This window comes from Danio aesculapii, chromosome 16 (assembly GCF_903798145.1).
Source record: "Danio aesculapii chromosome 16, fDanAes4.1, whole genome shotgun sequence".
Classification (NCBI taxonomy): Eukaryota; Metazoa; Chordata; class Actinopteri; order Cypriniformes; family Danionidae; genus Danio; species Danio aesculapii.
Genome location: NC_079450.1, coordinates 38,476,406 through 38,488,557, shown reverse-complemented (window position 1 = coordinate 38,488,557; position 12,152 = coordinate 38,476,406). Strand labels below are relative to the sequence as shown.

Here is a 12,152-nt window from a genome sequence, read left to right as displayed (position 1 = left end):
CATTACCATGATCTAGACAGAAAGGCAATCAAGCTCCTGCTAAGTTCTAACCATCTACAACTGCAGACCTACTGGAAATAAAATGAAATTTTAAATAAAAAAGGTTCAACCCATTTACAGCAGGAGCAAAGACAGCTAAACCGAAATTGGGAAGGCTTTATTGCTGACACAACATTAAATGAACTTCACAGGCAGTTAAATGATTCACTGAGGGACATTTAAAATAAAATAAAGCTTATTGGAAGATTAGAGTATTTTTACTCAAGAAACAGTGAATTTAAAGTCATGAATTGAGAAATCGTTTGACGTTGAAGAAGACATTGTACTGTATGGAAACATCCTGTACATTTCATTTCATTTTCCTTCAGCTTAGTCCCTTTACTCATCGAGGTCGCCACAGCAGAATGCACCGCCAACTTATCCAGCATATGTTTTACACAGTGGATGCCCTTTCAGCTGCAACCCAGTATTGGGAAACATCCATACACACTCATTCACACTCATACAATATGGCCAATTTAGATTATTCAATTCACTGATAGCGCATGTCTTTGGACTGCACCTGGAGGAAACCCAACACGGGGAGAACATGCAAACTCCACACAGAAATGCCAACTGACCCAGCCGGGAGTCGAACCAGTTACCTTCTTGCTGTGAGACAACAGCGCTAACCTCGGAGCCACTGTGTCAGCCATCCTGTAGATTTTAGTATTAAATTGTTCATCTTAGTGTGATGCTTATGCTGAAGACAATCAGGCAGGTTGTGCAATGTGCCTTTTTATTATGTAATAGTGTGGCTAAACTCCGCCTCCCCAAAGGTCAACGCCCATTTTTACATTGCTGCCTGTTTAGCTCCGCCCATCAATTCACTCATGCAGAAAGCCGGTTTGGATTCCAAGTTTCTTTATTTTGAGCAAAAATAGTTTTTGTTGCTAATAATTTATATGTGTTATTCATTTATTAATTTTCCTGCAGCTCAGTCCCTTATTTGTCAGGGGTTGCCACCGCGGAATGAACCACCAACTATTTCGGCATATGTTTTATGCAGCAGATGCCCATCCAGCCACAACCCAGTACTGGGAAACACCCATACACACACTCTCATGCACTACGGACAATTTTGTTTACCCATTTCGAGAATAACATGCAAACTCCACACAGAAATGCCAACTGACCCAGCCAGGATTCGAACCAGTGACAGTGATAACAACTAAACCATCATGCCGCCCATATTTGTGTTACATCAATTATAATTATTTATACTAAATTTATATTTAAATATTATATTGTCAAATAGTTTTGAATTGGTAATTATCATTAATAATGCCTTTTAATGTAAAAAATACATTTAAATATTCATATCTAAATTTGCATTAATATGTAAAGCTTATATAAAGTTTCTGAAATCACAAAATCTTTTGAGCTGAACCTGCATTATTAAAATCAGTTGATTGATTTGCATTTACAAGCATGTGCTGCGTGCCTCTCAAATGTTTTTAAATGTGTTGAAATTCATAATATTTTTGATAACGATATCTCCATCTTCAACAGAGAAATAAATTTCTTAAGAAATTATTAAAAACTGATCCTCTAAAGTGTCACGTGATCAGCTAGAGTTAAAAACCATAAGTTGACAGATTCATCTACTTTTAGAGTGTCTCTTTGTTTTAGAGCTTCCATTTCTTTTCGGCTTAGTCCCTTTATTATTCCGGGGTCACCACAGCAGAATGAACCACCAACTAATCCAGCACATGTTTTACGCAACGGATGCCCTTCCAGCCGCAACCCATTTCTGGGAAGGAAGAATTGCCAACCGGTTCAAAACATCTTAAACAGATAGATTAAAGCAAGTATCGGTAAGTCAGATATAATTGTTTTAGGAGCACCCCAAGGATCTGTTTATCTTTCTGTCTACATAAATCAGATGACAATGCAGAGTGACAAATCAGAGTACTGATGATACGGCACTGGTTGCACTTCTATTGAAAGACCAGAAATACAGATAGCATGTTTTGAAATTAGATGAATGATGTAAATAGGGTTGTTTATTGATAAATATAGAGAAAACAAAAGAACAGAGATCATGTTATGTGGTCAATCTGTAGAAATGTTTTTTTTTGTGGGAAGGTTTTTAAATATTTGGGAACTTTGATCAATTGTGAATTGATTTTCTTCTGGTAATGGGGCGGTGATATGTTTGCCCAGGCATTTTACAGAGAGTTTATTTTAGCTTGGTTGAAAGCGTATTTTAGTATAATATAATGGTCTGGTTTGGGCAAACCAGGTCTATTAATAAAGTAAAACTAAACAGGATTATGAAAGCAGCAGGTAAAGGTCTAAGACAAATCATTTTCCTTCGGCTTAGTTCCTTATTTATCAGGGTTGCCATCACGGAATAAACCGCCAACTATTCCGGCATATGTTTTATGCGGTGTATGCCCATCCAGCCGCAACCCAGCACTGAAAACACCACTATACTCTCACATTCACACACACACACACACACTAATGCCAATTTTGTTTACCCCATTCACATACACAGCATGTCTTTGAACTGTGGGGGAAACCTGAGCACCCATAGGGAACCCATATGAACATGGGGAGAACATGCAAACTCCAAACAGAAATACCAACTGGCCTAGCCGTGACTCAAACCAGCGACCTTCTTGGTGTGAGGCAATAGTGCTAACCACTGAGCCACCATGCCATCAAAGACAAATCAATAAATGAATTGTATAATACAGCAGTTATGCAAAAGCGATGGCTGTCTGTGATGATAACGCACTCTCTAAACAAGGTCTTCAAATTGTTACCATTCGGACGCTGTTATAGAACTAAACCTATCTAAACTATCCAAACTAAACTATCTATAAACAAACCTTTGTCTCAAATGCAATTTATCTTTTGAAAAATAAGCCGAGCGTATTGTTTTAGGAGAAGTGAAGGAATTGTGATGCATTTTGTGACGTGAAAACTATGTCAAAGTTTTGTTTGCTGTATGTGAAGCAAGGCAATGCTGTCCTGACTGGATCTGACTGCTACACATGTTTGTTTACAAAGAGTATGACATGGACACCATTAATCCGATTTTAATACGATTAAGACAATACTCTGATTTAAAGTCTACCATGGAATCAGCAACTTTTAATCACTTTAATCCCACTAAAGACATAATCGAACTAAACAGAAACTGAATTAAGACATGTGTAGAATGCCGATGCTAGTCGTATTATTGAAGTGCAGTACAGACATGTAAACACCTTAATCAAACTATTACCATTGTGTGTTTGACACTATTATCTACACCTACTGAGTCAGTGAAGGACCACAGACACCCACAAATCAAATTCCATTCAAACTAAACTCTTCCAGCAGTTCATACTCTCATCCAATATCTCTTTTGTCATGGGGGCATGCATGAAATGTCCCTAAATATAAGTGACCGTGCCAAACTGCAGTTAAAGTCAACAAATTAAAAATGAAACACCAGAAATTACATGAAACTCCGGAGGAAATGTAGATAGCTTGATGACGCAGTGACATTAATCAAATTATGTGCTATAACATGTAAAATGGGATCATGAAAGGAACATTCGAAAGCAACTCATGTAAACACCTTAATCATATTATTGTCTTATTCAGATTAGGGCAAATAATTCTATTACTGATGTCCATGTAAAGTAGTCAATGTCACTATTGCTTTGTATATTTTTCAGATTATGGATTTTATTATTATTATTCATATGGAAATCTTTGAGAACAGAAGGAAAATAAATATTGTGTTTATCAAATCTAAATGCTTATACTGTTTAAAAGAAAGACAAAGAAACAGATAGAGTTGGGAAGATCAATTAAGACTTTAATTTGACTATTTTAAGTATATTACATGACTTGGACATGGATAGTTGATCATTTTTAATAAATTATTCAATAAATAAATCAGTGATTGAGTCAATATATCCGATCAAACGCTAATATGTTTGCTTTTTGGTTGGTTGGTCATTGACATACTGAGTCATGTGGCTTAAAAGAAACAATGGATGCTTTTTAAAGGGTCACATACAAAAAAAAATCCTCTGAGAACCAACAAGGCCCAGCTGCACAAATGCTGTGATTCTCCAGCACCTGTTTGCACACTGAACTCAGGACAATGCATTTGATTATCAAACACATTGTCCTATTTACACATACACGTTCACATATAAGACTGGGAAAGAATAACAAGTTCATGTTTCAGTTTCTTTTGGATATTTGAATACGCTTTATCCCTGTGCCCTTTCATGGAAGTATATTGCACTGAGTAATGCACTGCTTTGTCCAGAGTAATGCATAAAAGCAACAGGCAGCCGAAAGGTCAAATGTCTTCGAACAACAATGGCAGACGATGTTATATGGGTCCCATTATGAAAAGATAAACAGTTGTGGTTGAACAATCACTTCATACACTCTCATAAATAAAGGTACAGGAGCTGTCCCTGGGGCAGTACCTTTTCAAAAGATGCTTGCACCCAAAGAGTCCACAGTGGTACCTCAAAGGTGCATATTAGTCTCCTAATGTTCTTAAAAAGTACATCTGAGGTACCATTCTGGACCCTTTAGGTACAAATATGTATCTTTTGAGAAAGGTACCGCCACAGTGACAGCTCCTGTACCTTTATTTATGAGAGTGTACAATGTTTTATTGTGTGTGTGTTTGGGGGGGGAGCAGACTGCATCAATCTGCTCTAAAGCTTTTAGATTATCCAACATAATTACATTTGGCTTTTTTTAAATGATGTCGTTTCTTTTTAACCCAACTGAAGGTGCACACTGGCTTCAAACCAGCATATTATTGCACTATATTGGCACAATCTTCAGAGGATCTGTTGTTAGGCCACTGTGTTTGGGCTAGAATGCGCTAATCCAGGCAAAGCAGAACATAACTTAATACTAAATGGAAAAATGTACACCAATATAAACAGAAACAAGTGCGTTTGGATGCTTTAGGCACCTCATTTATGGTGCATTGAAATTGTAGATACAGAACATGCTGGCAAGTGTGTACGTGCCAACACAAACACACACGCTCGCGCGCAGATAAAGCAGCCAAGAGAAGCGTGCTCTCACACACACAGGGAGCGCATACACTTCCCTGCAAATACACACACACAGATTGTTTAAAGCTCCCGCCGCTCCGCACAGTTGCCACAAGCCGACAGTTTGTCTGGCACTGAAGCAAGAGGCGAATCAATGGGGAAACCCGTGACATTTTTTTGGTATAATATATTCTTTTTAATTTTTTAAGCTTTTATAAAAAGTCATTGTGAAAGTGTGACTTATGTGCACATGCTCTTTGTGGATCTTTCTGAACAAATTACCAAAGCATACCTCTTCTTTTCATTTCCCTCTTACTCTCGACATTGCGTGGAGCAGAGGCTACACCAGTCAGATCTGTTTGGTCACATCAGTTGACAGAGATAGATGGATGCAGAACCGGAGGAACGAACGAGGGGGAGAGGATTTGAAAGGTGCTTCATTTCCAATCATGCATCCAATTAGCCACACGCACATACAGACACACTACGCCCCTTCTTCACCATTGCTCCACCATCAGGTCCAGGACCCTGTTGACGTTTAGGTCAGAGTCAAGGCCAAAGTCGCTCTCAAGAAACGGGGCGGCAGGGGGCGTTAGCGGATGCAGACCGGAGGTCAAGGTCTCCAGCCAATCAGCGGGGTCAAAAGCGGGGACCTCTGACCTTCTTTTCCTGGACAGTGAGGTTGATGGTGGAGTGGTGCAGATGGGGGGAGGGGGAAGCGGAGCTGGGGTTTGACAGAGGGCTGGAGTGTTGTTAGGTGAGGGAGGAAGCTCTAAAAGAAGCGAAGAGCATAGAGGAGATGACAGGAAGTTGTCATCTTTTTGCCGCTTGGTGGACTGTGACTGGTCAGGCTGAGGGGCAGTGGAGAAGCCTGAGACGACGAGAGCAGCTGATTGGATGTCTGTGATGAGCGAAGAGTTATCTGAAATGAAACAACATAATTTAATAGTGAATTCATGGTGTTAAAGATGTTTGATGTATCTTAAGATAAATAAGGAATGAGATCTCGTGGCATGAGATTTGATGAGTCTCACAAGATCTGACTGAGATTGGCGGTTCCAAATTGGTTATTTTTCTTTGACAGTCAAAATAGTGGCTATGAATTAGGAAAAGTGGTTCTTAAGTAGCAGCAAAACAATTCTGGGCTAAAAGTAAGCACCGCTTGCGTCAGGAGCTGAGGCCGGGCACTGCAAACAATGCTTTTCTTACTTTTTTGATTTGATTCTAGTCCAAATATCAAAAAATTCTTAAATCAAGAAGCAATTAGGTAAGTTTTTCTGATCTGCCAGAAAATGATCTGCCAATGGGCAAAGCAAAATAATCTTATGTCAAAAGCAAAAACTAGATTATTTTGCTTCCCCATTGACAGATTATTTTGTATGTTTTAAGGTAAAACTTAAAATGTTGCCATATTATTTGCTTGTCTAGAAAATGCTTCTTGATTTGGGAATCATCTGGACTAGAAATAAGACCAAAAAAATCAAATTAAGAAAAGCTTTTTTGCAGCAGCAGCAAGAATCCCACATTGTTCCAGCAAGTTCCACACATTGGCTCCTGGCTTGTGGACCTTTTTTGATCCCATTCTCACTCTCTCTCCAACTTTGCTTACTCCTTACAAATGGTCATATACCACTAAAGAAACAAAAGCATAAAAAATAAATTAAAAAAAACAACAACAACATGACCTTCTCTAAGGGTGTTTTCACACCTGCCTAATTTAGTTAGGTTGAACCGCACTAGAGTTGGTTTTCCCTCTTGGTGCAGTTCATTAGGGCAGGTGTGAATGTAGCAATCGTACTCGAGTGCACACCAAAAGCGGACTAAAAAAAGTGTACCAAGATGTCCCTGAAGAGGTGGTCTCGATACGCTTTCAAAGGAACCCGTGGGCGGTTCATTTGTGGTGAGAACATGATCTGAACTAAAACAGACCCAACCGCAAAAAGTACTGCACCTTTTTGGACTAATCTAGCTGTCGTAGTCCTATGCGCTGTCCCATCTTATGAGGTGTGGAGAAAAAATATTTGTTGACAGCGCTTTACCAACAATTTTAGAGAGAGAGAGAGAGAGAGAGAGAGAGAGAGAGAGAGAGGGGGAGAGAGAGAGGGTAAAACATTACCTGATGGATTGTTAATAATATTTCTGGAATATGACCATGTCACAGTTTAGCAAAATTAATTCACACCTCCTCCTGAAGTGACTTGCAATGCGCCTTCGCCGTTTCCAATGCATTAAAACATTGTTTTCAGCCGCAGCCGTGCTTCATTCTCAAAATGTATAGTTTGTCTAAAGTGATGTATACTAACTATATAATTTACTATGGGCAAGGATACAATCAGCCGGCGCAGTCGTCCCTCCATAGTAAAAAGCATAATTTTGTGTCTGCCGGTTTGTTTACTTGCGGGAGTTCCATTGGCATTTTTCCGCACGTTAATTCTGACCAATCAAAAAGCAGTTTAGGAAATACGTTCAATAACATCTGGCCAATGAGTCATGTGGATTTTGTCACATGACTGCATTTTGGTTCTTTTCAACTGGTTTGGACCAAAGCAATCAGTGTGGTGTGAAAAGGACCCAAAAACAGCAGAAAAATGCTACAATGTATCATTTGTTGGCAATGGTCCAGAATAAATGAACCAAACCACAGATGTGAAACCACCATTAGGCTGTTTTGTATAGTATACGTTTATCTTTTATAGTTCAAGAGTATAGTTCATGGGTTTCTAGAGAGCACTGTTTTGATTATAGTTAATTCCTGCAGTCATTGGTTGCACTTAAAAGGATATTTGTTTTATTTATGCTATTTATAATTTTTGTGCAATTACTTGCTGTTGAGTTTGGGGAAAAAAATTTGCAGTGTGGTTTCAAAATGCACCTAAATTTTCAGATTTTTTGATGTTAAGTAAAATACTATATTTCAATATATATTTTATCACTGAGAATTTCTTTAAAGTTTAAAAATCTTGTCTTATCCTCATGAACCCAGTCTCATGCCCTGCCTCGTGGGATATGTGTGTCGTCACACCCATAATCTTGACCTATATGTCATCCACAACCAGCAGTCAGTAATCTAAAATGTCATAACTGCTGTCTCTCTCCTGATCATTTTCAGTGACTCTCTTAAATTTAAATAGTCAAGTTTTACTCACCTGAACCCCCAATATTCACGTCCAAAATGTCTTCTATGGATTGAGAAGGGTCCATCTTGGTGAAAGAAAGAGTGGACAGGAAGTCGAACGTCAGTGCTCATTGTTAATGAACAGCGATCAATTCATCAATAGTTGCATAACAGAAGTAATTGTCAACAGCAGACAGCACATAAACTCGTAAACACTCACCTGCACTCTTTGAATGGCCTCCTGTAGTTCCTCTTCCAAACTGCGGACAGTGGGTGATGCTTGTGCTGGACTGGCAGTGATTTGCATTGGCAAATCAAAGTCCTGCCCAATCGCATCACAAAGCTGACAGCAGTTTACCTAATATTAAGAATAACAATAAAGAGTTAAATTTATTTCAATGAGTATGTTTCAATGGACATCAATATTCTGATTATTATGATTAAGATAATACTCTGATAAGGACTCTTATATATAAACAGAGATTTTTGATTACTTTAATCCAGTTAAAGTCAATATCCAAGTAAACACAAATGGAATTAAGATGTGGAGTATTACTATAAAAGGGTAGAGAAAACCTGTTGCTGGAGAATTTATATCTGTCACCATTTGTTTGCACGTTTAGGATGATGAATTAACTGCAGTTCAAGTGTCAAAAAACTAAAAATGAAACACTCAAAATTCATATAGTACCCATAACGAACATGAAATATGATGAGTGAAACTTTAGAGGAAACATTGGATACTGTCATGTGGTGATGTTTAATTATATTATAGCTATGTATGTCGTGTAGCTATGTATGTAGCTACACGACACCTCAACATTTTTTGTGTCTGTTAAGTTTATATCAAAATGAAAACTGACAGCTCCGTATATCATGTTTTCGTTTTAATCTTTAGATAGGGAAACAACGTAGCCAGGGTGATGTGAATGACGTTATAAAGTAGTCTACACTTTTCCCCTTGAAGATTTATCTGAAATGCCCTCGGGAGTTTATTTTCCATATCAAACATAGCCAATTCTACTTTATATTGAGAGAAAAGCCCCAATCAGATGTCTGCAGCCACATATCCATTTTCAGATGTCTCTATTTTCCCCCAACCACACTGACATGGAGCAGCAGCATTTTAAAATGAAAACGGCCTCTTCAGCGCTTTCAAAACAGTCCGTTTTTGGCACACAAAACTCTGGGGTAGTGTGGACGGAAGGCGTAACCATAGCAAAACTTGTGCGTTTTTAAACGAAAACATAGTGTAAACGAGGGCTCAGAATCGTCCTAACTTTATCACTACTAGCGGCACCCCAGGCCGGCACAATGGAATTAGCCTCTAACTATTCCAGCAAATGTTTTACACAATGGACGCCCTTCCAGCCACAACCCAGTACTAGAAAACTCCCAACCCTAACCCTAACTCTACCTTAACCCTATCTCTAACCCAGTACTAAGAAACTCCTAAACATTGTCGCAGTCACACACAATTTTGTCTACCCAATATACCACATGTCTTTAGACTGTGAGGGACACTGGAGCACCAGGAGGAAACCCACAGGAACATGGGGAGAACATGCAAACTCCACACGGATATGCCAACTGGTGCCACCGGGACTCGAACGAGTGACCTTCTTGCTGTGAGGCGACAGTGCTACCCACTGAGCCTCTGTGCCAATAGTCTTATTCAGATGAAGGTAAATAATTTGATTACTGATGTCCATGTAAGCATAGTAAATTGTAAAATAGATATTACTATGTTTTTTGCGCTAATATTACTCATCTCTTGAACTACAAAATATCTCAAAACAATTAATGTACCCTAATTATATTTTCATGGCACATCCCAAAACTCCCAATACTCAAAGTGCTTACTTTTCCATCACCACTGCAGTATGTAAAGAGCAGTTCCTGTCCACCTGTTTCTTCTTTCCCTCTGTTGCACCCTGGCTCCTGTTGCAGGAACGGATGAAGGGAACTTCCACACAGCTGAAGAAAGCAGAAGGAAGGAGCAGCACAATACATGCTTAAAAACATGAAGAAATTGATTCAAGACAAATAACGAGAATAAGAAAACGCCAGTATCAGAAAAGGCATCCAAACTCACCTGAGTGTCCTTCGCTACATCTCTGGGTCTGCTCCTGATCCTCTCTCTCATTTCCAGCTCTACACTAAGTTCATCTACCGCCTGGCCTGGTCTCCATGTTGCACCAGAGGGCATTTGAGGGGACGATGTATGCAAAGTAGGGCTGGAGCCAGCAGATGAGGAAGAAGTTAGGAAACTATCACTAGCTAAGCTTGGCTCTGCTAAACCTGTGTACACTGAGGCAGGATTGGAGGAGGTGTCTATGCTGGTGGGGCTTTGGTTTAGGCTGGCAGGGTGGGACTGTTCTAGCGTGGCCCCTAATTGGCAAAGTGGAGCAGGGGTTAATGGGGGACGAGGCATTTGGAAGGGACGGAGTCTCTCCAAAAGTGCCGGCTTAGTGCCAGAAACTGGGAGTCCACGTTTACGCAGTTGCTGACGAAGAACTGACACCTGAGAAGAAGGAAAAATACATTCAATGTTCTACACAGAGCTTATTCAAGCAAACAGTTTATGAAGACCAAATAATCTAGAGCAGCTCAGTCTAATCCTGCTCCTGAGGGCCAACATCCCATTAGATTTAAGTCTAACCAGTTGCCTAGATGTTTCTAGTGAGCCTTGAACATTTGGTCTATGTGTAATTATGGTTGGGACTTAAATTTCAAGACAGTGACCCACCATGAATTATACTTAACAGCCTTACACTTGGCCATGGGGTGTCCAAACCAGCTTCTGGAGGGCCACTCTCCTACTGGGTTTCCAACCATAATAAACTTGTTAGCATTCCGCCTATTCTATGCTTAGCAATAAAGAATCCATAAACACACCTAAACCGACCAATCAAGGTGTTCAGGATTACTTGAAATCTGTTGGCTGCAGCAGAATTAAGCAGGAGTGGTCATCTTGGAGCAGGATTGGTTATCTTATGCAGTTCTTACCGTCAGGTCATCAAGGTTTGAGGGCAGTAACTCTGCTTGGTGGATGGGACTTGTATCAGGAGTAGAGGGGTTTGTTGATGGTGTTGCAGACTGAGGAGAACTTTGAGGTGTAGATCCAGAAATCTTCAAATTGTTCTCACTATTGATTGGATGAATAATATAGTTGTATGAGTTACTCTTTAAACCCACGGTTTACCATTTAATTCAGAGAGTTTCCCTTTTCCACCAACACAAACCAGGTGTAGTTCAGAGCCAGTGCTACTGTCAGTTCAGAGCTAGCCATTTAAAAACTGCTTTGTTTTTCCACTTTCTAGAGAGCCACCATAGAGCCAGGTCTGATGTCACTGCATACATCTCATCTTTATCAGCAACACAAATGCGGACGTGCCAAATACAAACACGGCATAAACAATGCATTGCTATAAATGCTATTAACTTTGTGAACATTCCCAGTTAATCTGTGTTCATTATTATAGTTTGTAGTTTGTATATACAGATATTACAAGTGACAATAACATGTTCATGAAACCTCCATTTTCGTGAGACTGCGTGAAGAAGAATAACATGTTCACGTAGAGCGCTGTAATCTGAATAGACAGAGATTAGGGGTGTGCTCACACCAGGTACAATTGCCTTGAACCATGCTGAATTGCTTGTCCCCCTCCACTCTCCCCCGATGGCCTGCACTCACACTGCCTCTTTATTTTCAGAAAAGGAGCGCGCTTACGTCATCGATGATGTGACTGTTCAGAGAAGCGCTCTCGCTCACAGTGGAGATTCCTTTAGCTATATCGTTTTGTATTATTTTTAGTTGTTTGGGATGCAGTGACATGCAGTCAAATGTTTTGCCAAACAAATCCACCACTTTTGACACTCATAAATTATTCTAAAAGTACATATTAGGAGGTTTACTGAAGGTGTAGCTGACGTGCAGCGAGGGCTTTGTCTTTAAT

At 39.6% G+C, this 12,152-nt stretch overlaps 1 protein-coding gene across 1 annotated transcript in view; it reads right to left on the bottom strand.

Annotated features, from left to right (window-relative positions):
- Window positions 1–3,838: 3,838 nt before the first annotated feature.
- si:dkeyp-69b9.3 (myocardin) overlaps window positions 3,839–12,152 on the bottom strand; it is a 36,268-nt gene continuing 27,954 nt past the window's right edge. The window contains exons 10-15 of the mRNA XM_056474830.1: window positions 11,200–11,338; window positions 10,286–10,714; window positions 10,054–10,167; window positions 8,411–8,548; window positions 8,222–8,276; window positions 3,839–5,997 (exon numbers count right to left, since the gene is read on the bottom strand). Coding sequence (XP_056330805.1) covers window positions 5,573–5,997; window positions 8,222–8,276; window positions 8,411–8,548; window positions 10,054–10,167; window positions 10,286–10,714; window positions 11,200–11,338 — 1,300 coding nt within the window. The 3' untranslated portion in view covers window positions 3,839–5,572. The remainder of the gene's footprint in view (window positions 5,998–8,221; window positions 8,277–8,410; window positions 8,549–10,053; window positions 10,168–10,285; window positions 10,715–11,199; window positions 11,339–12,152) is intronic.